The following is a 25,953-nucleotide window of genomic DNA, read 5'->3' on the forward strand; positions in this document are numbered from 1 at the left end:
CTCTGGGACCGAATGCCTTTGGTGCCCCATCGCAGTGCAAGACGATCTGTGTAAGATATTGAAAGTGGGTGCACCTCTCAATGGGACCATTGCCAGTAAACTCAAGTTATTAATGCATTATGATCCTTGGCCTAGGACAGCCATATACATGACACTTCAGAAGTGGGAAACAGGAGCCGGAAACCAACCAATTGCACTGAAGAAAACTGGCACCTAAGAGTAAACATTATTTCCCTCTTCTTTGCTCAACTGTGAAGTGAATAAGGATAGTTTTCCCAATTATATCATTAACATTTTTGTTCAGCATTAAACAATACTAGAAAAGGGCACTGAGTGGGACCCACTTAACATTCCCAGTTGTGTAGAAACGTCCCACATAAAAAATCTGTTGAAATAAGTGCACCGGTAAGGCACAGTAGTGGCCTCATTATGAAAACACAGAACCTAACAGAAGAAGGGTACCGTGTCTTAGATCTAGGTGTGATTATGTGATAGCCAACCAGTCAAACGTGGCTATATAGGACAGGCATCAATCTGTTCTCACATTTACTATTGTTCCAAAAACACCCGGTGGTTAGTGACCAATACACTCATGTGTCCTTGTATTACTCAGTACAGATTTACAGTACTCGTAACATTAGGAACCCAGTGATATTAAAAATGAATTAAAGACAAGCGCACATACATTTAATTACACTGGGGATCCATTTTCAACTATCTCTGACCAAACAACAACAGCTTAGAATTGTCACTTCCATAAATGTGGTGTTCCACTCGCGGTACTGTTAAACATATGACTACTTTCTTGGGACAATGTTATCTTGGATTGTGGGATTCCACCTAAGCATATTAGGAATTATAGTAGCTGATGCTTTTAGGTCAGGTAGAGTCTGAAGTCCAAAAAGGGCACTTTCCCCACACAATACACAAACATTGTATGGGAATATCTCCACACTCAGAGTACTCAGCCACAGGGCGCTCCCTCCACTATCGCTCAAACCTGAAGCAGACATCATGAAAGACAAGAAGCAGAAGAAGCGTTATTTATTCTGAAAAGAATACAGACTGACCTCCAGCTACCTACTTACGTAGTATGCAACCTATCACCTCCAGCAGTGGTCCCTTTGGTCACTTTTCTCTCCCCTCACAATTAGTGTGTTAAAGTGGATTTCCATCAAAGGTTGTAAGTGCTGAGTAGAGAAAGGTGTATGAGCAATTTATTGGTGGATTGTAGTTTCTGATGCTTGTATGTAGGTGACGCAGTCATATTGGGCACAGCAGGTGCAAGGCTGATAGAGCTTGGAATCCCCGTTAGGATTGCTAGTAAACACTGTCAAATACTACAAATCGATGGCTACATGGTAAACGAAGTGTCACAAACGTGGGAACGCCTCCAAACGTTAGACTTGCCCCCTATTTCTGAATTAATTAAATTGACCAATTAATATTTGCTTGCTGCTAAATGCACGTCCACTGATATAAGAGGCTGCCCCACCACGCACTTCATAACTTCCCTCCCTGCCCCCTTCCCTCTCGCACTCTTTAAAATGTTTTATTCCTAAGTATGGTGAGTATGAAGTTTATCAAATTATAATAAAATGTTTTTTAAGAATGCTCAGTTCATACAAAAGCAATGTTGTAGTGACATTAGTCTTAATGTGTAACTGTGGCTACCATAACAACCACAAATGTACTTAACAACCGGAATTTAAATTCGTGTGATTATTTTTTGCATCTCCAGTAATTTATCCTTTAAGATCATATAATTTGAGACAGTCATGTTTTTCTACTGTTTGGTTTAAACCGGGAGTTCATGAGTTCAAAGGCAGGCACGACCCTTCCGAGGTCGGTAAATTGAGTTTCCACAATTGCTTAGGATCTCCTATATACAGCACTTATAAATAGCAGAAGAGCTACATGACGCGCTGAATATATTTTTAAATATTTTCTGCGTGTTATGCGAACTGATAGGTTTCAGTGAAGCAACAAATTCAATACAAAGATGTTCTTCGGACTGACAAAGAAACAAACATATTTATGACTTAAAGTCTTTGAGTAGCAAAAAAATTAAAATTAATTCTGATGAAAATATCAGGTGTGTATTGCTGATAACAATCACTGAGTAGGGCCAATACCTATTAGCATTGGTAAACATAATGTCAAGTGTGTACCCCAATGAAAAGTCCTTACCTCCATCACCGATTCTGTGAATCTCCACAATGTTTCAGCTATTTTCTGTGTGAGTGGTACATGCAGAACACGGTGCTGCTCCAGAATCCTTTCGCCATTCCAACAAAAAGTTACATGCTTTCCTGTTTACAGTGAATTTAATCCACAGCTAGGGAAGTCATATCAAGTAAAAGGGGTACTTTATTCCTTCCAGAGGAACAAGATTTATTTACTAAAAAAAATGCGTGGCATTGCTAAGCTTTGACTGCCCAGAGGAGACTTTTTTTTGCCAGAAAGGTACACTAGACGTAAGTACATTTGTGCATCATTTTGTCACTTCTGTTTTAACGTGATTCTACAATATCGTAACAGACACAAGTCAAACTCACTCCATGAACGTTTAAGGTAGGTTTTTTTTTAAGTTTAGTCTTCCCAAAAATTAAAATGTGAATGCCAATTTGTTTAAATAATTTAATTTAAAGTGAGAAAATCGAGCTGAATCAAAAGACATTGGCACACTGTTATGGCCCAATTGCACTTTGTTAGAAATGCGATTTCCGGTTGGCTAGGGTATGCACCTAAGCCAGGCTGAGCCCACCACTCTATTCAGGGCAAGTAAGTCACACTCCAAAAATAACCCGTGTTCACCCCCTGGTAGCTTGGCGCAAAGCATTCAGGCTTATCCCCAGAGGTCATGGTAATGTGTGTGCTCAACACTCACACAAGTGACACAAAAAATACACCACAAAAGAGACTACACACAGAATTACATAAAAATAGACTTCTATTGTCCATATATATCATAAGGTAAAAACATCATCATAATTCAGAAGTACTCTGCATATGAGGCAATTACAGGGATGGTACTTGTTGTCTTGGGCACTGCAAGAATCACACAACAGATACCACAGGTAAAGTGCATCCTATGCAAGAATCATAATGGCTGTGCATCTAATCAGCTGCACAGACGGTATTCATGTTCCAAGACAGTGCAATGTAACCACAACATACATTCATAAATGCTGATGGTATATAATGCGACAGCAAAAGCACATCAGTAACAGTATGACCATAGCTCCGGGAACACCCGCCCTCCTATTAGAAGGGTTACAGTAATCTCTTCTGGCATATCTGGACATGTGCACTGCTAATAATATGGAAGGGCACTGGAGCACTGGTGCACCCACTATCAATAATGCGGCAATGTCAGAGAGCTCCCAAATGTAAAAAAGTAGGGGTATCTATGAAGCATATGCCTAGGAGTCACTGATCTGCTATTCAAACTTCTACTGTACGTTTCGTGAGCCTGTGATCAATCTCGAGGACTTCCCCCACTGGAGCAGGGAAAGAGCAGTGCTTCCGGGTCCTCGATGGAAAAACATACAGCTACCAAGTTAGGGGAAAATCCAGACACCTACCCGTGTAGCCAGATGTCATCAATTCTGCACCTTACTACGGATTGAGTGACTCCTTCGCTGCCTGTGAGGGCGGTGCAACTCCCCAGGGGCACAGTCTTCCTTCAGGTGCATGTCATCGCACTCCTTGTCGGCCCTTCACTAGGGGTTGAGACGGACATGCAGCTTTGGGGTTCTTCTGCCCCAAAAGATAGGGCCAACTTTGTCACGGTGATCCACGTTGTCTAGTCAAAGCACCTCACACGAATGCTGCATAGGCGCTCAGTGTTCCCAACTTGGGCAGCGTGAGCCCAACAAAGAGAAGAGGCACACCGGACATGAACCAGATAAAGAGGACTACACACCCGCCCTTTGGGGATCCTTCCAACACACCAAGGATCAGGTGGAGATCCCTCTTTGGCGCTGTGGTGAAAGTTTAGCCTCTCAGGATGCCCGGTCTCCAGAACAGCATTGCTCAGCATGTGCTGGTGAAGTTATGAGTGCCCACACACGCTGATGATAATCAGTACCCCTGCCGGACTCACCAGGTGCAAAGTCCTACAGCAGGGGCTGAAAGGGGGATCTTTGATGACCCTGAGATCCCTAAGAACAGGGGGGAAGCAAACAGGCCCTTGGAGAACACTTGGCCACAAAGCTGGGCAGTTATGCAGCAAGCCAGCACAGTGGTTTCCTTGAGCAGGGTGGCAGTTTCTCCAGCAGGTAAGCAGATTGACACAACAAAACAAGTAGCCCCAATAGCAGTTCCTCCAGGCAGCGCCAGCAGTGCCTAGTGAACTCAAAGTCAGGGAGCAGTTGGCAACAGGTCAACAAGCAGAAAAGCAATCCAATGAGTCTTTTATGCCACCCAGCAGATAGCAGGCAGCAGGGCAACAAAAGAAGGGCAGTCCAGATGAGTCCTTTGGGCAGCGCAGTAATCCTTCTGACAGGGGTTGTCCCAGTTCCAAAAGTGCTCTAAAAATCCTGGGGATAGAGCCCCTGTACTTATACTCGAATATGTCTTTGTTCGGGGGGGGGACTTCAAAGGGACACTAAACACAACCCTCTTTCAACCCAGCCCTCGCTCCAGGCATCAGTAAGAGGTAAATCAGATAATTGTGTAAGGCAGGGACACAACCTATTGACATGTAAGTGTGCCCCACCTCTGTCACTCTGCCCTAGATGTGGATTGAAATGAGGCTGAAAAGCACAGAGTTAGAAGCACAGATAAATGTCCACTTTCTAAAAGTTACTGAACACAAGGGGGGTTGGGCTTGTTTCAGAATCAGCGAGACTGAGCCACAGAAATTCATGCAAAAAAAAAAAAGGTGCCAATTCGTCTTTGATTTGAACAGTCCGCTGGTTGGTCATCGTCCACATCACATGCACAGATGTAGTGAGGGGCTCCTTCAGCAAAATGACCAACTTTAATTTACTATAAGCGGTGCCACACTTCTGTACACACTTTTGTCACCTCACTTGCCACATTGAAAACATAAATATATACATAATTTGTAAAGAGTAATTTTAGGGTCCGGGGTGCATACTAGTAAAAGGCAGTAAGGATACTTTTTTAGCGTTCAGGGGTGGGTAGAGGTAAGGGTAAATTTAGGGTTTAGTGGTGGGAAGTGGTAAATGAAGGTTAGGAACTAATTTAAAAAGGAGGATTTATGGGAGACTAGCAACACGGCACAGGGGCGGAAGAGGGAGATGCGACTTGGGAGTGCCATGCACTCTTGTAGAACGCATGGCAAAAAGTTTTTTAAAAAGTACCTTCATGAGCGTGCAACCAGTAAAAGGACACTGGCTACAAACAGGAAGCTGTATTAGGTTCCATTGCAAAAACAACAGTGGAGCCCAGGAGGGAGCAGAAGGTGCCAATGACTAAGAATCAAGGAAATAAGAGTGACTGGGAAGAAAACCAACGGTAAGCGTTAAGCCTGTTTTGAGCTTTTTTTTTTTTTTTAAACAGAAGATTTTGTGGGGATATTCGGCCCCCACCAAAAAATAAATATGAAAATAAAATTAATTATGTTAATTATATATATATATATATATATATATATATATATATATATATTGTCAAGAAACACGTACACCTCTAGTGAAGGAATTTCTTGGACACTCGCGCTGGTGAGTAAAAAACAGTTTATTAAACAAGCAGGTCTTCACCTAACGTGTTTCGCCCATAGTCTTATTCACTTCAGGAAGTAGAAATTACAACTCATTTTAATATTTGAATGCTGAAACTTAAACCGAGGATACCAACAGGGAAAATCCTTCTCCGGGACTGGCGGCCATCTTAACATTTATACCACCCTAATTGAAAAGTATGCAAGTGTGGAATCACATTTTACAGCTCTTAAGGATGTTGGGCATAATGGCCCCTGTGATGCACAATGACAATCTCTGCACAGGCCTATCATTAACGAAAGAGGCCAACAAATGTAATTCGCTACTGCTAGGAATGCATTATGTTGCAAGGCTTGCTCCCGGAACAGCCACCATGAAAAATAACCGTCATTGCATGCTAGCTGAAGCAATCTTCCTCTAGAAAGTACCAGTCTGCGTACGTGATGTTCTCAGTTATGTCCTAAGATGTACCCTGTGATATTAGGCACGTAGGCCACATTGTGTAAGTTCCTTGTCTATGCTTGTTATTCCTATATATGGTGCGATAGGAAGAACCACCTTTAGCCATAATGGAGAAATAATCATACGTCAATGTCCAGGACCAATGGAACGTCGAATTATGCTTGTGGTTTAATACTATAAAAGATCATGTATTAATTCCTTTATTCAGGTTGTTCGTGTGCAACTAGTACGAGTAGCCTCCATGTACATGCCTTTCTATTTCTAATAAATTCTTTATGTTTACCCAGAAGAGCTGGCTAACGGTCGTTTGTATTCTGGATGGGTGTTGAATAATTTAGCTTCTACACAAGTATCTAATAACATTACCTAATAATAAAATGGGCACTCAATTTCTCACACAAAAAAATCGTATAAGGACAACATTCCAGTAATGCCTTTCAAATAAATTACATTAAATTGGCCTCAGGTTGAGAATGTTGACATCAAAATGCAATTGTATGCGTTACATATTGTTAATCCTTGTGCATCAATATTTCAAGCGCAAGATCCAGAACCACCCACCGGTATTAAGACAAGCATCTATACAGATTTCACATATCTGAAAGCTAACCTAGTGGTAATCAAATGTTACAAAACGTGGCACAAATATATCACATTGCCGGTTACTATGCTCATCGCATTGTAGGCAGCATAGTGAACATTCAAAGCTTTATAGATAACCCTGGGCAAAAACACAATAAATATGTGTTGAATCTTCAACCAGCTTGATACCAAAAATGAAACCTGAAAATATTTCCGCTAGAGAATTAAATGAAATTCTGTTTAACAGTCTATCAAAATTACACGCGGGAATGTTAGAAGAGGCACACCAAGGAATTGCGCCCAAGTGGGCTGGAATAATCACACATAAAACTGCCTGGTTCTCAGTCTCCAAAACATGAAACTGCATGAACTACTCATAGTAAAAAAAAATAGAAGATAAGTGATGGAAACAGCATGCAAAAAAATCATAATCACAACATACATTCCTGCCCAAGTGGCCTGGTTATGCCTACCAATATGGTCACAACATTGCTCCAAAGTCCAAGCCAAGTAGCAAAAGTGTGCCTGCTATTGTAGAGATGCTCATGCAACAGATTAAAACCACAAAGATGTGAAAGAAGAACGAAAAGAGGGGAGTGGAGAACACAGTGCACATCAGGCTGCCCAGGAATCCAACCTGTGTATGAAAATAAAAAACACATAACAATGTTGAAAAATCGCAAATTGTATTCCTTATCACCAACCTTGACTTCAGGTCTAATCGCATCAATCACCACAAAGGTAAAAAATGTTCATTCTGAAGATGTAATTCAGTGAAATGTTTTGTCACAGCATATTGTTGATCATTATGACGTATTGCTCGTTTGTTCCAAGATACGTTTCTTGACCCTGTAATAAGGAAATAAGCAATATACACAATAAGTTGTGGTACCCTCAGAATTACCAGTCTGATATGTGGAGAGCGACCAGAGCCCAACTCGGACCACCACTAATCAAGCATCTAAACTCCAGATGCTGTGGTGTGTGTAGTTATATATATATTTGCACACACGCAGTATTTATGACGACCTGATTTTGTATTGTAAATCGACATATCACTATATTGTGACCATCACTCAATTTAGTAAATACATACAGTAAATTCAAAATGTCACCTGAGCCTAACTGATTTTTTATGATAAGAATGTATTGTGCTGATAAACTATAATTCAACCATTTTACGATGTAGTGCATACACAAAGTTTGTGAGGTATTTTGTCTGATTCTAGGAATGGCTAAATGCAACCTGTCCCTTCCAATATTTGTGGGTAATAATAGAACAAAAAGGACAATTAAGCCACATGAAAAGTAATGTTTTGATTGATGTTAGCTTAAGATTGTTGCCCTATCAACTTCACTTTGCTTGGTTTGTGGCTTTTCACGACATGATAAACAAGCCCGTAATTTGTGTTTATGCACCTTTCAGTATTTTAAAATGCACCAATGGCGAAGGAAGTTCATGTGATCAAGACCTATTTGGGTCGAAATGCATCATTTACCCAGACCATACCGAATTAAACAACTTTGTATTAAACTCATTGTGAAGCAGGCTTGTGTGTCTTCCAGTTCTGAAAGCAGTGAGAGGAGCATTGTTTGGATTTGTTTGCAGGATTTGAGACAACCACGTTGTGAGCCCCAACCCAAGTTGGGAGTCCACTGTCTCAAACATACTGTGGAACATATATATATATATATATATATATATATATATATATATATATATAATGAAAATGTCACTTACCCAGTGTACATCTGTTTGTGGCATGAGACGCTGCAGATTCACATGCTGTGCATTATCCTGCCATCTAGTGTTGGGCTCGGAGTGTTACAAGTTGTTTTTCTTCGAAGAAGTCTTTTCGAGTCACAAGACCGAGGGACTCCTCCCTTTAGGCTCCATTGTGCATGGGTGTCGACTCCATCTTAGATTGTTTTCCCCGCAGACGGTGAGGTAGGAGTTGTGTATATATAGTAAAAGTGCCCATGCAATGGAGTGAGTATGTATGCACATAATGTGTATAAAAATAGTATATATTTACATATTTACAAGTTTCATCAACTTATAACGGCTACAGGCTCCCGGGGAGGCGGGAGGGCGCATGTGAATCTGCAGCGTCTCATGCCACGTACAGATGTACACTAGGTAAGTGACATTTTCCGTTCAATGGCATGTGTAGCTGCAGATACAGATGCTGTGCATAGACTAGTAAGCAGTTATCTCCCCAAAAGTGGTGGCTTAGCCTGTAGGAGTTGAAGTTGTCTGAAATAATGTTCGTAATACAGCCTGTCCTACTGTGGCGTGTTGTGTTGTCAACACATCTACACAGTAATGTTTTGTGAATGTATGAGGCGTAGACCATGTGGCTGCCTTACAGATTTCTGTCATAGGTATATTTCCTAGAAAGGCCATTGTGGCGCCTTTCTTCCTAGTGGAGTGCGCCTTTGGCGTAATAGGCAGATCTCTTTTTGCTTTAATATAGCAGGTCTGAATACATTTTACTATCCATCTGGCAATGCCTTGTTTGGATATTGGATTTCCTGCATGAGGTTTTTGGAAGGCTACAAACAATTGTTTTGCCTTGCGAAATTGTTTTGTTCTATCAATGTAATACATTAGTGCTCTTTTGATGTCTAACGTATGTAAGGCCCTTTCGGCTACTGAGTCTGGTTGTGGAAAAAAGACTGGGAGTGCCACTGTTTGGTTTAGGTGGAATGGTGATATAACTTTTGGTAAGAATTTTGGATTTGTACGGAGAACCACTTTATGTTTATGTATTTGTATAAAGGGTTCTTGTATAGTAAATGCTTGTATTTCACTTACTCTTCTAAGAGATGTGATAGCTATTAGGAAGGCTACTTTCCAAGTTGAGTATTGCATCTCACAAGAGTGCATGGGTTCAAACAGTGGACCCATGAGTCGTGTTAATACAATATTGAGGTTCCACGAGGGAACTGGTGGTGTTCTCGGGGGTATGATTCTTTTTAAACCCTCCATAAATGCTTTGATGACTGGGATTCTAAAGAGTGATGTTGAATGTGTAATCTGCAGATAGGCAGATATTGCTGTGAGATGTATTTTGATAGAAGAAAATGCTGGTTTTGATTTTTGTAAGTGTAATAAATAGCTTACAATGTTTTTTGCAGAAGCATGTAGAGGTTGAATTTGATTATTATGACAGTAATAAACAAATATTTTCCATTTGTTTGTGTAACAATGTCTTGTAGTAGGTTTCCTAGCCTGCTTAATGACCTCCATACATTCTTGTGTACGGTCTAAATGTCCAAACTCTAAGACTTCAGAAGCCAGATTGCTAGATTTAGCGATGCTGGATTCGGGTGTCTGGTCTGCTGTTTGTGTTGAGTTAACAGATCTGGTGTGTTTGGTAGTTTGATATGAGGTACTACTGACAGGTCCAGTGGTGTTGTATACCATGGTTGGTGAGCCCAAGTTGGTGCTATTAGTATTAGTTGGAGTTTGTTTTGACTCAATTTGTTTACCAGATAAGGAAGGAGTGGGAGAGGGGGTAAAGCGTAGGCAAATATCCCTGACCAACTCATCCATAACGCATTGCCTTTGGACTGAGGGTGTGGATACCTGGACGCGATGTTTTGGCATTTTGCGTTTTCTTTTGTTGCAAATAGGTCTATTTCTGGTGTTCCCCAGCGTAGAAAGTAAGTTTGTAGTATCTGGGGATGAATTTCCCATTCGTGTGTCTGTTGGTGAGCTTGACTGAGATTGTCGGCCAACTGGTTTTGAATCCCTGGGATGTATTGTGCTATTAGGCGAATGTGATTGTGAATCGCCCAATGCCAAATCTTTTGTGCTAAGAGACACAGTTGTGATGAGTGTGTCCCTCCTTGTTTGTTTAAGTAATACATTGTTGTCATGTTGTCTGTTTTGACGAGAATGTGTTTGTGGACTATTAGCGGTTGAAATGCTTTCAATGCTAGAAACACTGCTAACAGCTCTAAATGATTTATATGCAGTTGCCTTTGTTGAACGTCCCATTGTCCCTGTATACTGTGCTGGTTGAGGTGTCCTCCCCACCCCATCATGGAAGCATCTGTTGTGATCACGTATTGAGGCACTGGGTCTTGGAATGGCCGCCCTTGTTTAAATTTATAGGATTCCACCATTGAAGCGAGAAGTGTGTTTGGCGGTCTATCAACACTAGATTTTGAAGTTGACCCTATGCTTGTGTCCATTGTGTTGCTAGGCACTGTTGTAAGGGCCGCATGTGTAGTCTTGCGTTTGGGACAATGGCTATGCATGAAGACATCATGCCTAGGAGTTTCATTACAAACCTCACTTGATAGTGTTGGTTTGGGTACATGTTTAGTATTACATTTTGGAAGGCTTGTACCCTTTGTGGACTTGGAGTGGCAATCCCCTTTTGTGTGTTGATTGTTGCTCCCAAGTATTGTTGTATTTGACACGGTTGTAAATGTGATTTTTGGTAGTTTATAGAGAACCCTAGTTTGTGATGGGTTTCTATGACGTATTTTGTGTGTAGAATACACTGTTGCTGAGTGCTGGTTTTTATTAAGCAATCGTCTAAGTAAGGGAATACGTGCATGTGCTGTCTCCTGATGTGAGCGGCTACTACTGCAAGGCATTTTGTGAATACCCTTGGGACTGTTGTTATGCCGAATGGTAAGACCTTGAATTGGTAATGCACGCCTTGGATTACAAACCTCACGTATTTTCTGTGGGAAGGATGTTTGGGTATGTGGAAATAAGCATCCTTGAGATCTAATGTTGACATGTAGTCCTGTTGTTTGAGCAAGGGAATCACGTCTTGAAGTGTCACCATGTGAAAGTGATCTGATTTGATGTAAAGATTCAGTGTTCTGAGGTCTAATATGGGTCTCAGTGTTTTGTCCTTTTTTGGAATTAGGAAATACAGGGAGTAAACACCTCTTCCTTTTTGATGGTTGGGTACTAGTTCTATTGCTTCTTTTTGTAACAATGCTTGGACTTCTAGTTGTAACAGGTCTAAGTGTTGTTTGGACATATTGTGTGCTCTTGGAGGCACATCTGGTGGCAAATGTAGGAATTCTATGCAATAACCATGTTGGATAATGGCTAGGACCCACGCGTCCGTAGTTATGTGTTCCCAGTTGTGGTAATAATCTGTAAGTCTCCCCCCCCACTGGTGTTGTGTGGTGGGGGTTTGTAACATTGAAGTCACTGTTTGGTTTGTGGGGTTTTTGGGCTTTGGAATTTCCCTCTTGTTTTAGGGAACTGTCCACCCCTATATTGTCCTCGAAAACCTCCTCTCTGATACTGGCCCTGATATGTGGGTCTGACTTGTGCGGTGGAGGGCTATGTGGTTTGGGCCCTAAACCCCCCTCTAAAGTGTGGCTTCCTCAAAGTGCCTCTGCTCTGTGGGGAGTAGAGCACGCCCATGGCCTTGGCGTGTCCATCTTTAGTTTTTCTATCGCTGTATCCACCTCCGGCCCAAACAATTGTTGTTCGTTAAAAGGCATATTCAGCACAGCCTGCTGGATTTCTAGCTTAAATCCGGAGGTCCGTAGCCACGCGTGTCTCCGAATGGTTACCGCCGTGTTTACTGTCCTGGCCGCCGTATCTGCCGAGTCCATAGCCTACCTTATTTGGTTGTTGGAGATAGTTTGGCCCTCCTCGACAATCTGTTGGGCACGTTTCTGGAACTCCTTGGGAAGGTGTTGAATGAGATGTTGCATTTCATCCCAATGTGCCCTGTCGTATCTTGCCAGTAGAGCTTGAGAATTGGCAATTCGCCATTGATTGGCTGCCTGTGCTGCCACCCTCTTGCCTGCTGCATCGAATTTCCGACTTTCTTTGTCGGGCGGTGGTGCATCTCCAGAAGTTTGTGAGTTTGCCCTTTTCCGGGCTGCTCCTACTACCACCGAATCAGGAGTTAAATGCTGTGTGATGTACTCAGGGTCCGTAGGGGGAGGTTTATATTTCTTCTCCACCCTAGGTGTGATGGCTCTGCTTTTGACTGGGTCCTGAAACACCTGTTTGGCGTGTTTTTGCATGCCTGGTAACATTGGCAAACTTTGGTATTGGCTGTGCGCAGAGGACAGGGTGTTGAACAAAAAGACATCTTCTATGGGCTCTGCATGTAATGCTACATTATGAAAAGTAGCTGCCCTGGAAACCACCTGCATGTAAGCAGTACTGTCCTCAGGTGGTGATGCCCTTGCCGGGTAGCAATCAGGACTATTATCTGAGACCGGTGCATCATACAAATCCCATGCATCCGGGTCATCTTGGCTCATCCCTGTGTGCGTTGGTGACTGCATCATTGGGGGTGTTGCTACTGGGAACAAATGTGGCGAGTGCGATGGAGATTGCTGTGGCGAAAACTGTGGTGGTGTTTTTTCTTTAGCCACTTTTGCTTTTGGCTGCATTTCCGCCTCTTGGAATGCGAGCTTCCGCTTCATCTTTATTGGAGGAAGAGTTCTGATTTTCCCTGTGTCTTTTTGTATATGGAGCCTCCTCTGGGTATGGTCTGGCTCTCCCATGCCCAGTTCTTGTTCAAATCTGTGGCCTTGTAATTGTGTGGAAAGGCCTTGTTCATCTGTATAGCAGCTGTGTTTCGGCTCCGAGGCTGCATGTTTCGGCACCAAAATCCTTTCGGCAGTCTTTTTCAGCTCCAAGGAAACCTTTTTGGCTTTCGGGGTGCCGATCTCTCGGTGCAGAGTCTGGTCGGAGCCGGTATCTCGACCGGAGTCGGATGGCTTCGGCTGTTGCGAGGCCTTTTTCGGTGCCTATGTTTGGTCACCGAGTTTCCGGGTTAAGCCATGGACTGTTGGCGGTGGCGTCCCTTGGCCTTCATTATTTTGCCGTGAGTTTTCCCAGGGGCTGGTTTACTCACGGTTTGTTGTGTCTTCAGCTGCTCACTCTCGGACTCATCAGAGTCTGAATCTCGAATGGAGAACCTCTCCTCTTCTTCGACGTCGATGTGCCTGGTCGGCGTCGACGCCATCTGGAGCCTTCTAGCTCTTCGATCCCGCAGTGTTTTCTTGGATCGAAATGCCCGGCAAGCCTCGCAAGTATCCTCTTTGTGTTCGGGAGACAAACACAGATTACAGACCAAGTGTTGGTCTGTATAAGGATACTTTGGCGTGGCAGTTGGGGCAGAAGCGGAAGGGAGTCCGGTCCATGAGGTTTGAAGATGGATGCGGTCGGGCCGACCAGGCCCCGCCAAGGAGTGGAAGCCCCGAAGGGCCGCTGGAGCTCTTCTTTCTTCGGTGTCGATGTGCTAGCACTAACACGGTACCGAGCGCAAACAATACCGTCGAATTTTCCGATGGATAACTATGTTTTACAAACCGAAATACGGAGCGAAGAGGAACACGTCCGAACCCGATGGCGGAAAGAAAACAATCTAAGATGGAGTCGACGCCCATGTACAATGGAGCCGAAAGGGAGGAGACCCTCGGTCTTGTGACTCGAAAAGACTTCTTCGAAGAAAAACAACTTGTAACACTCCGAGCCCAACACTAGATGGCAGGATAATGCACAGCATGTGTATCTGCAGCTACACATGCCATCGAACATATATATATACACACACACTTATACATACACACCCGCCTCCCTCCCCTGCCCCAGAGTTTTACTTATCTTTAGTATACTTACCATGAATGTTAAAGGCATGTGTTGTAATCTTATTTGTACTTTTGTTCACTTTTGTCTGCTGTATGTGTCCTGTTTTCTTCCACTGCAGTTGTCTTTTATGAGCATAGAAAGTAGTATAACTGGAGTACTCTTTAGGATTCTTTACATGCTCTTATAAATTGGCCTATTAGTAAGAGAGCAAATGGGCACCATCCTTTCCACTTGTAATAATTGTATATGAAAATTCCCTGAATACCCTCATTTTAATCCCATTTTAGATGTTTTGGGGCTAATGCACAGAGAAATGCAAGTGTATATAAAGGAGTACTTCTTTACATACTCCAAAATGGCTTTCTGAATAGTCCCCTGAGATTCATTGCTGTTTTCACAGGTGCAGATAGTTGCTTATAAATAGGTTAGCATGCTATTGCAGATACTGATTTTTTTTTTTTAACATGGAAGGGACACCTGGATATTTTTCTTTCCCGGTTCATGCAGTTATCAGCATTATTTTTTTACAAAACTGTAAAAACACCCTGACCCGAACATGCAAAACATCAATCCAGTGCTTGTGGGATGACCCCTGGAAGGACCATAGATACAAATTTACTACAAATGACCCCTTGTAAAATAAAGGCATATAAATGTTTATAGAGGTTTGCACAATTTTTGATCTAACAGCATTTTAGACCTACATCCTATTTGCAGAACGAAAACCATCACAAACTGCGCCCTCCTGACTCCTTTCCCATTGTGTTGTTGCTGATATGATGTTGGTATTCACAAGCGTTTAGCTCTGTGGCACCAACCCTGGCTAATGATATGCCCAGCTAAGATTCAGCACTGCTCTGGAAGGACCCGCTAGGAACACACACAAAATATGTTTACAATTTCACTATAGAAAAAAAAATACAGCTAAAGAAGTCATGTTTACAGTATTGTCTAATTGAACCATCTGCTCCCATAGTAACATCCTACGATACATTAGCTTTCAGATAGACATACAAGACTTTTCTTTGCCTCAAATAAATACTGTAATTTAGAGGCCTTTCTGTACACCCAATTCCAGACCAGTGGCCTGGGGGCACTTCAGTGAGAGTACTAACTGCCATTAGTATTTCCATACAGCTAACATCAGCCGCTGTGATTCAGTGTCAATGGAAACAAACAATACAAGTACTAGAAGAATGTTTAGGGTCGGAGCTTGGCCATCAGGTTTTCCTTGTTGTTCACAGTGCTATTCATCATTTGGGTTAAAAAAAACACCTCTACTTTTTTCTCTCTCAAATGGTGATCTACCTTGTCATGGACCTTTTTTTAACTGTTATTATTATAATTGTGTCACGCTACACCCGAGCTAATATATACATAAGTACTGTGTACTTGCTCAGCCTTACTACCAAAAGACCCCTACAGGAGCCTTGAAACCCTAAAAGAAGCTTAGCACTGCCCTACTGAGACATGGTCAAACGGTCCCCCTTTGTGCACTTCTTGTCTCTTGTGGGCCCATCCACTCACACTTGAGAAGGAGACACACCTTTCTCAGGACTGGCTTCTGCCCTTGGGGTTTTCTTTCACTTTCCTTTCTGGAAGATATCAGATAGCCCTGCATCTTATGTTCTCTTACATGAGTATTGGTAGTTTGGCAAAAGGACAGTGACTGGTATAACGATCCAGGAATAGTTAAATTAAGGAAGGCAGTGGGACAACAAGGATGTTTTCAGGCTATGGAGTAATGATGCTATAGGAAAATGGCCGTATAGGTTGTAGCTATTTGAAAGAGAGGTTAAACAGAAACTGGGTAGTGGATGATTGTAGTTCAAATCAAGGTTCATGAGAAGGGTGTAAGCAGTGTGAGAATTTGTGTAAGCAGAGTGAAAATTTGGAGTAAAAAACGCAGTTGCTATTCTTGATGAAGGCTCGCGTAGGACAGGGAATATGATTACAGTAGGACAACGTGAGGTATAAAAGGATACTAATGTCTTTGATGGATGATGCACAGGGGTCTGAAGAGAGAGCATGTGTATGCAGAAATAGCCTCTGTGCTGGAACATATCAATGAATAAAATGATGTACATTGGAAGATGTACTTCCTTCTAAGCGAATACGAGCCTCAGTGCTGAGCTCTCTTCTCCATATTGACTTGCATGTCTCCCTCCCCAGAAACAGGTTAGCGAATGACCAGCCGAGCAACAGGTTAGGGAGTGATCAACCCAACAATAGGTTACTAAGTGCTCCCATCTAGCAACTATCGTTCAGGCTGTCGTAGCAGATAACATCACAAAATAAAATGATGGCCGGAGTGTTGAAACTTTTCAAAAACACATCCCCAGTCACAGATCTGGGTTTAATCTATTGTTATTTTGCTCACCACGTCAACCCAGCTTGGATCCAGCCTTATGCAAATCAGTCTTGACCCTGTTTTCCATGGCAACAGTCCAGCCCGAACTGCCAAGCCAGCGCCCCCCCCAAACGCCCTCGACTGGAACCAAGCATCCTGGGACTGGTTTTGGGATGTCACCCCTCATCAGCCAGGCTAGCTTGAATCCAGGGTTGCAGCGAGTAAGGGACCCACATTTGGGCATAACCTAGCAGACAAAAGAAAAAGCAGGAAGTGCTCTGATGAGATAGAAAAAGGTACTGGCGAGGGAGAGAAGACCAGGTGAATGACGAGGTGGAACGGGCAAAGAACAGTAGAGGGATGCAAATGGAGGGAAGTGAAGTATGTTGAGGGAAGTGAAGAGAGGACAGTGAAAGGAGCGTTAGTGGGATAAGGGAATATAAGACAACAAGGAGGATTGAGAGAATGATTAGGCATGGAGAAGAAATGAAAGAGGTGAGAAAGGAGAGGGGCAGGAGTGGATGTGAGGTGGGAAAGGATGTGAGGGAGATAAACAAGTCTAAGAACTCCGAGTTGCCACTAGAAAGAAAGTCGCAGAGAAGGAGAGGAAGGTTTGAGATTAAAGGGAAGAATGTATGAAAAAAAGAGGCAGTGAGTGTAGGATAAAAGATGATGGGAAGTGAGAAAGGAAGAGGGGGGTGAAAATGGGTTGTGAGAAGAAACAAATCAATGATTGTGAGAGAAGGCAAATAAATGAAGGAGATCAAAGAGATTATTTGAGGGAAAAGAAGTGTTCAAATTCCAAGGCAGACACAAGAAAGAAAGTTAGAGGGCAGTGGAAAGAAAGGTGACATGATGGCAGAGTAAAGAAGTGAGGGAAAGGTAGCACGTGAAGGGCAGACAGAGAAATGAGCACTGAAGGTAGATGAGGGAAAAGAGAAGAGAACATAGTGAGGCAAAGGTGAGAAAAGCAATGATGCCATAGAAAGGTCATGCCCCATGGTAAAATACAAATCCATTGTTGATCTCTGCCTCTAGACTTTATAAGGGCTGGGGTTAGCTGTGGCGAGTAATGCATCGGATCAAGTCTACAGTAGGACACCTTGGGTGAAGCTTATGGTGACTTTTATTGATTTTATCCCACTCACAAACACGTAGACTATAATATCGCCCAATAAGCAGTTTTAGCCAGAGAAAGAGAAAGAGCAGTGGGAAGAATCAAGCATCGGCAATTGGTCTTGCCTACGCATGAGCTATCAGCTTTGTCAATGCTTTGTTTAGCCTTGCTGCTGCACATCATGGGTGAATGTAAAGTGGGGAAAAAAACACTGATCGAGGTCAGGTCTTAAAAAAAAAAAAAGTGCTATGACACGACCAGCGCTGCCTACATCATAGCTGTTTTTTCCAAATATCTCCTAGTCACGCTGCTGTACTACATAGTTAAAAACCATTTGGCAAAGCCAATACCTCTTTCATTGGCTAGACCGACTAACCTACTAGCTCTGCCAATGCTTGTTGACTTGCGCTTTTTTTGTGAATGTTGGTAATGAAACTGTGATTTGAACTAACATTGTAACTTTTTTTGCAAATGTAATGCTGCCTGTGTCTATGAGGTAACTGCAATTACTGGGTTTGGGGCTGCCCACATGAGCAGGGCTTGTTCCAACTCACTGTTTACACTAGTGCGAGCTCCTTTGAAGTTCAGGAGACAAAGCAGAATACCACAATAAACACTGCTACATCAGGCCCTTCCTTATCTCTTAAGGCCTTTAAACACTAAGGTGTGACACCATCAAAAGAGACCTGCAAAGTTCAATACCCTTTGCTACCAGACCACTCTAATCTAACTATCAAAGGAGCGAAGGCCCACGACCACAGGGAGCTCGATGAGGCTGGAGTGGAAACCACACCACGGCCCAGAGCAAAAAAACGCGTGGGGTTTGGTGCGTAAGAAACAAAGGGATAGAGGGGGCGGGAGTGCTCCCAAAGAGGCAACCCCCCCCAGCCTTTCTGGCCACATCGTAAGTCAGACGTTAAGGCGGAAACGGAAAGGAAGGGGGCAACGAAGGGGCAAAGGGCCCAATGGGGTGATTGCATCTTTCAAAAGCCACAAACGCCCTAAGGTGAGAAAGTGGGTTTATAAAGGAGCTGCCCGGATCGAAGCACACATTACGAACCACGAGAGACCGGGCAGTTAAGGAGCAGACGACACCCACCCACCCACACCGAACATGAACACCAGGCACCCAGAGCGTTGCAGGCTGGGTTAACGGACAAATGGCAGTAGCAGTGAAAGGCGAAAGGAGTGATAAAGAACTACAAAGGCCACACCCAACGCAGCGGGGTGGCAGGGCTACTTACCTTGGGATGCCTCACGGCAGGGTAAGGCAGCCAGGGGAGGTACTCGGAAACACGGCACTCGCAGCCCGGGTCTGCCGGAGAGCGGGACACAAGGACTAAAACAAGGTAGCGAGCTAACCCTAAAGGGAAGCGAGTACCCTCCTACTTAAAGAGGAATAACGGCAAAGGACCGACACAGGAGATTGATTGAAAGCAAAGAGCAAACGGCATATAACAAGAAAATTATTGTCAAGTATAAAGTTGTTAAGATGCAAAGCAATGTATGACACAAATGTATCCAAGCTAGGCACAAATCATAGTTTTTATAATTTCAAGGGGAAAAAAAAGAGCATTATGGCAAATTTATTGCCCTGAACAACAATATGACTTAATGATTTATGGCCCTCATAAAAGAAGGGTGGACATGCTGTAAAACAATCCTTCAATAAACTGCGGCCAAAAGTTTTTTGACAAATTAACCAAATGTTGTGTATCATTGCGGAAATGGGCCGTCTGGAGGGGTTTGTGTGCCTGCGCTGGGATTGAGCCAACGTTGACAAAGGTTGATGTATGAATGAAGGGCGAGAGGGAATGAGAAACGCTTCTTTTTCTCATGGACGTTGGGACACACAGACAATGGGAGGAAAGAAGCAACAGGCAATGGGAGAGAAGACTCATAATGGACAACGTGGGGGCATACGGGTCGGATCCAAGAAGCAACTCAGGTAAAGAGGGTGGGTGGGAAGAAGCAAAAGGGGAAAAGAGGGATGTGGGGGAAAAGCAGTAACACTGACAAGAGGAGTGAAGAAGCAACACAGACAAGATGGGGGAAGAAGGAATACGGACAAGGAGGGGTGAGGAGAAATTAAGAAGCAACAAGGACAATAGGTGAAGTAGAAAGAAAAATAGTACCTCAATCACAGCCCGTGCAGCAGAAGGATACTAATCAGGATGAAACAATCAATACTTGGTCCATGCTCCAGATGACAGATGAGGATGTGAAGCCATCATGTCCTGGCCAATTATGAGACGGCAAATAAGAGTGACAAGAAAGCCAACGAACGGTAAGCAATGGGGTGGCTTCCAGACCTTTCTAGTAAACAATCTCTTGCAAATGAGAGCGCATGCACTAGCACATGTGCTACACAGACAAGACCTAAAAAGGCCAGTGTTACTGACTAGCTGTACAGAGACGTCACATTTGGATTACAAGAATGATTCAGATAGGTGAAAGAAATGTCCTTTATAAAGCACCTTAAACTATGCATTAACTAGTGTCTCTGTAGATTTCACCTGAAGAAATATACCAACCATACAATGGCATTACCTTAAAAATAATGGCAATGCAACTCAAACGGGTTGGTCTCTACATGCTCTAGCAGTATTGGATAAATGTAGGTATACTGAATGTTGACTTCAGGCAAAGATTCAGATTACTAAATGCAAAAAAAAAAAAAGTCACAAAAGTGGACTGTTAACATTTAAAATTTTACCAGTCAGGATTTGTTTATTGTGGTTTTCCCCCCAGACACCCTAGCCCAAGGACCCCATCAAGATGGTCTACGGCTTGTCATTTGCCTTTGGATGGGATACAGATGTGCTGTAACAAAGCTCCGATTTATAATTGCGACACAGAAAGTGAGTGCGTTTGTCAGTGGAGAGATAAATTTTGGCGGGTCATGGACTATCTAGCAGGGGGCTCTGAATATTGGGGACAAATTGACTTAAAAAGAAAGATAACATTGCTGCAGGTATTCCATACATTTACCAGGCGTGAACTGGCAAAGTCGACCAGCTCCATTTAGCCTGTCTAATTGAGGCACCTTGCTCTGACCTGCAACAATGGCAATTTACTAATGATTTTTTTGTTGTTAAAGTACCTTCTAAAATCTATTTCTGGAAACTTCACCATTTCATGTAAGTGGGGAGGTTGCAAATTCAGGTTGTCGGATACAAACCGGTTTTGTTTTTTTCCTGAAGCTATGTCCCGATATCAGGAAAGCGTATTTTCCACGACCACAATACAAAAACACAAAGGACTACAGTTCCAGTTTAGAGATAGGAGGGCCTTTTGTTGCCAAAATGGTTTATTTGGTATGTTTCACACTTGGAGAACAATTCATGGGGATGATGGACTACATAATCGTTAACCAAATTAAACTTTTCCATTATTCAGCACCAAGTTAGCAGCTTGTTCTACGAGGCAACTTCAACATGACAGGCAGTACATAGGATAAGAATCATACATAATGTATGTTCCTTTTACCTCCTATGCCTACGTCCTTTTCTTCTCCATTTCGTCCTTCCTCTGCGATTTAAGTGACCAATATGCTAAGAGATGGATAACTGAGTAAAGACACCTAGAAAAGAATGTCTAAATGCTCTCTTGTGCAACCCAAATGGAAAACAAGGTTAGTTTTCAGGCCAACGAAGAGCGATTCATTGCATCTTGCTGGGCCTGAAGTGCAAGCTCTATGTAGCCAGCCTTTAGCGCTTCCGTTCTGACAAAGATTCTAATAAGTTCATGTCCATTAGCCCCCTGCTCCTTCGCCTCTTTCGAAGACGCCGAATCTGGATGGAGCTTGTTATAAAGAGTGATTAAACTTGTAGCATCACCCATAAAGTCTCTGTTGATCATGTCGATCAGCAATCCATCAATACGCTTCTTGCCCACCAAGTACCACACCAGCCCTCCAAAATGTCTCGTTGAGCGCAGAAGGTCATACTTGGCATACGCCTCAATATCATCATAGGTCCGATGGTGCACTCGGATATAGTCTGGTGAATCTGGCTCAAACTGCGTGAGGGTGAGGTTTAGCACATGCTCGTGCTGATCCAGGCGAAAGACAGTCAGAAGGCTCTCTTCTTGGAATATTTGCGGAGGGGAGATCCTGCGCCCCTCCCGAGGGAAGTACACTTGTATCATGCGGTCTCGCTCTTCCCAGGTCGCCTTTCGCAGCTGGCCATTTGGCTCTCGGACCACAATGAAGCGCTCCCTGTGCGGGGTGCTGTAGGTGATATCAGTAAACACGTACTTGGCCGTCTCCGTCCCTTCAAGGATTTTGTCGTCTGCCAGGACATCACTGATGGGAGGGCGCTCGCTCAGAACAGGGGGCATCTTTAAGCGCTGCAGAGCAACTGCAGTAGCCCGCTCTTTGGCTTCGATCAGTTGCTGGTCTGTCATGAGTTTATACTGGGGCTCTTTAAGTTCCTGCTGCACAGGTCTAAAAATCTTTTCCAGATTCGACCTGGTCATCCTCAGGAGTACACTCTGAATTTCAGCATCGTCGAAGGAAGGGCGCATTCCGTCCGAACTGCGGGCGCCATCGGTGCATAACACCCTGCGGCCCCCAGAGATGCGTAGCTTCAAGCTTGCAGATCCCCGCCACCACATACGCGTACAGCGCCTCAACACGCCTATGGTGGCGGCCATTGTTGAAGGATTCAAGGGCGGGCTCAACCACTTTAAATCTCACTGAACTATAACCACAGATTCGCCACACCGTGTGTCAACAGTGATATATGGGTGGTTGGAAAATGCGAATCTCGGTGCAAAGACTGAATTTCCACTGCACAAGTCTCCCATCAGATCGCTGTTGTCCTGAAAGCCATCTTAGAACAGAAAGTATTGGTTGATCTTACGTGTTAATTTGTAATATATGGCCAAATCCTTTAAACATCTTAGATAATACTAACACATGCAAATGCATATCTATTATGTATTCAAAATTCTAGCCTTTCAAATATATTTTGATTTTAAGCTCCATTTCTATATCTGCAAATATTATTAGAATATATCATCCTTCTCAAATATCGAATTTGCGTTTTCACAAGCTCACTGCATTGTTAGACTGCTAGCACGTGTTCTGAGCATTCCTGGCTGCTTTCTATTCCCCCTTTCTTGCCGCTGCGTACCATACGATCCACATCGTTGACCCGCAGTCCTTTTTCGGTGTCTTAGTTTGTTGCGTCTTGGCTGACGTGGAGTAGCTGCGCAGCGCTTCCGGGTTTCAGAGACATCAGGGATTGCTGTAGGAAGAAGGGGGTGAAGAGACCGTGGGGTGTGGAGCTAGGCGACGGGGGTAACCAGCGAGGGCGCACCAACAAGGGTCTACGTGGAACAGAAGCGGCACCATGGGTGAGAATCGTGAAGGGGCTCAACCCGCAATGGAAACCGTAATCAATATGTAATGTTAGTAGAGGACTGGGGAGTCTGGTAAGGGTTGTGGGGTTCTCCTCTTGCCGCTTTGGTCACATCATAGAGTTGGCTGTGGACTCGGGATAGAAGGAGATGTCCTGTGGGATAGGCTGTTTCTTTAATGTTGTCTTGACTTTTATTCACGTTAAAATGTTCATACAGTTTGGAAGCACTGCTGTCTTATATGTGAAATATGCAGGGTGGACAGGTGCAGTTTCCGGAAGGAGGCTTATTTGTTGGGTTGTCAGTGGCTGTGATCATAGGGAGTATTGTTCGTACTTGATGGTTAGATCAGTACCCTATATGAGCAACTTAAGCCCCTCAGCTGAAGACGTTAACTTAGTAACTTGTTAATATATACTCTGGAGAAATATTTTCTGTATTGCTGATTCCACGAGTTATCTGATTTTGGAGTTGGCGACCCTAGTATGCAAGAAAGACATTGACATCAGTTTGAAACCAGTGCCTGCTGTTTACATGGTTGCCCCTTCTCTTGATAGTAGTGTTTATGTTGACATATTTGATTTTATTTACAAGCTCCTTCAGGATTTAAAGCTTAATAATTTTCAAAGCGGTTATTGGACTCGTGTGTCGCAAAAAACATATTTCCCCTCATTGTTGGTTTCACATGGATCTCCAATTAATCTCAGACCACCTGCTCATGAAACAGTTTATGGCCTTCAGTTTTGATCAACGTGTTTTTCTTACTTGACGGTCAACTCAACCTCCGTTTAATTCTACCGAAAGAAACCAAATGTGCTATTGTATTGTAACTGTTAATATTTAAAGTGCTCTGACACCCTTTTAAGTTTAATTTGCGCTATTCAAAGTTGAAAAATAAATAAAGTATATAACAAGATGATAAAGTACGAGAATGATTCAAAACTGAAAAGGTAAACTGAATAGTCTCAATCATTTTATGTTTCCATTTCAAGCTTGACAATGGATCTGAATCTCTGTGAATACTTTCAGGGCCTACTTGGCCTTTTTAAGTTTAATTAGTGCTCCATATTGCATTCACCCAAGCAGGGCTTTTTGAGAGATAATAAAAAGAGCTGAGGCGTGGCAGTTGGAATTAGTAGTTCTGCAACTGGTTGAGTGAGAAAGGTATGCAAGTATTCTGCTTTAGTAGTAGAGTGTAGCTGTAGTGTATCACCATGATAATGTGCTATCTGTTGTTTTCATTGGTCGGAGTGGGAGTGGTAGAAATTAAGTAATGCTTTACATACAATGATGTGAAAGAGAAGGTACACCATCTTAAGATTCTTTGGTTTTACATCTCCTATATGTGACCTTGAGCTGATCCTCATTAACTTCTAACTGTAGATAAATGTAACCTCATGTAACAAATAACATCTTTTACTTTGTTATATGCATAGTTTCCTATTTTAATACATGGGCATATTGTTTCTTTCAATTGAAAGGGGCTTCCACTCCAGGGGGGACAACTTCCTCAGGATGGTGAGCGAGTGGATTCTGCAGCTTCACCAGGGGCCGGCTTTAGCATTCGTGGATCTGGTGTGACAATCATTATTGCCCTGGTCAATTACCTCTCTCTTCACAGATTTCCCCTCTACAAACCCCCAACTGTGCTGCTCTCGCCATAGACCATCTCTGACATTAATTTTAACTAATTTTATAACACTACACATCCCACTGTTGGGTCAGAGTGCTTTACATCACACAGGTATTAAATATAGACTCTAAATCCTACAAATCTGTAAATTAAAGCTTTTCACTCAGTGTTGCAAACCACCAGTTCACGGACTTCTTCAGTGTGGCAGCCTATTTTATACTGCGTGCAGCATATCTTATCTGTATGTAATGCATTGTTGAAACTAATGATGTACACATTCACAATGCTTTCTGTCATAGGCTGGAACCTCACACATCTTCCATTACCCAGTGCACCAATAGGATTTAAAAAGTTCACCCTTTGGCTACACACTTGGACATCTGAAGTGATCACATTAACCAACTGAGCCTTCCTACCAGAGTGATGTTTTTTTCAACAGATAAGCATAACTTGTATTTATTTTTCATTTTAGGTGTGTGTATTCTTTTCTTAGCTGCGTCTGACCCTGTCCCCACACTCACTGACCACCTCCCCCATTCTTCTCTGGATAACGGTCCCCACACTTTTTTTTTTTTTTTTAAATGCATTTCAACTGCTGCTCACAAGTCAGGAAACACAACAGGACAAAGCAAACTGTAACAAAATTACACTTCTTCTGGTTTTTATTTTATTTTTGCATCATAGTCTCAGCGAGTCACCAAGATGTGCTCCACAGATAAGACGAGACAGACCTGAGCCCTCTCGCTCTCTTCACTGACAATTTAGCACAGAGCTGAATAGTCTTGCAAATGGCACCTACTGCATGAGCACTGATAGCAGTGTGTTGGAAAATTGGTTATTGGTAAGGGCAGGTAAGTACCTACACTTAGCAATAGGCTACTAACCTCCACTTAGGTCCAGTTAGGTCTCAATAAATTAAACCCAGCTCAACCCTTGGTAGCTTGGCAACAAACAATATGGCTTAACTTGGGAGGTGTAAAGCATTTAAAAATCACAAAACAGTAAATAAGTAAAACACAATAAAAATCCAACAGCAATTCATAAACAATAGAGTATATTTTTATCTTTAAGATGACACCAAAACAAATAAAATCGGTTAAAGGGAACCGGATAAATTAATTATTAAAGAATTAATGTTTTCTAGTGCATAGA

The 25,953-nt window shown here is 42.9% G+C and overlaps 2 protein-coding genes across 2 annotated transcripts in view; one reads left to right on the forward strand and one right to left on the reverse strand.

Annotated features, from left to right (window-relative positions):
- Positions 1-21,072: 21,072 nt before the first annotated feature.
- MRPS22 (mitochondrial ribosomal protein S22) lies at positions 21,073-22,525 on the reverse strand. Its single transcript, XM_069229031.1, has one exon. It carries the CDS (start codon positions 22,458-22,460, stop codon positions 21,447-21,449), a length of 1,014 nt encoding a protein of 337 aa, XP_069085132.1. The 5' UTR covers positions 22,461-22,525; the 3' UTR covers positions 21,073-21,446.
- A 505-nt stretch (positions 22,526-23,030) lies between these two features.
- ARL1 (ARF like GTPase 1) overlaps positions 23,031-25,953 on the forward strand; it is an 85,151-nt gene continuing 82,228 nt past the window's right edge. The window contains exon 1 of the mRNA XM_069229032.1: positions 23,031-23,165. Coding sequence (XP_069085133.1) covers positions 23,162-23,165 — 4 coding nt within the window. The 5' untranslated portion in view covers positions 23,031-23,161. The remainder of the gene's footprint in view (positions 23,166-25,953) is intronic.

The sequence above is a fragment of the Pleurodeles waltl genome, chromosome 4_1, assembly GCF_031143425.1.
Source record: "Pleurodeles waltl isolate 20211129_DDA chromosome 4_1, aPleWal1.hap1.20221129, whole genome shotgun sequence".
In the NCBI taxonomy this organism is placed as follows: domain Eukaryota; kingdom Metazoa; phylum Chordata; class Amphibia; order Caudata; family Salamandridae; genus Pleurodeles; species Pleurodeles waltl.

Coding starts and splice junctions, on each gene's coding strand:
- MRPS22 (XM_069229031.1), bottom strand. CDS start 22,460: ATGGCCGCCACCATAGGCGTGTTGAGGCGCTGTACGCGTATGTGGTGG.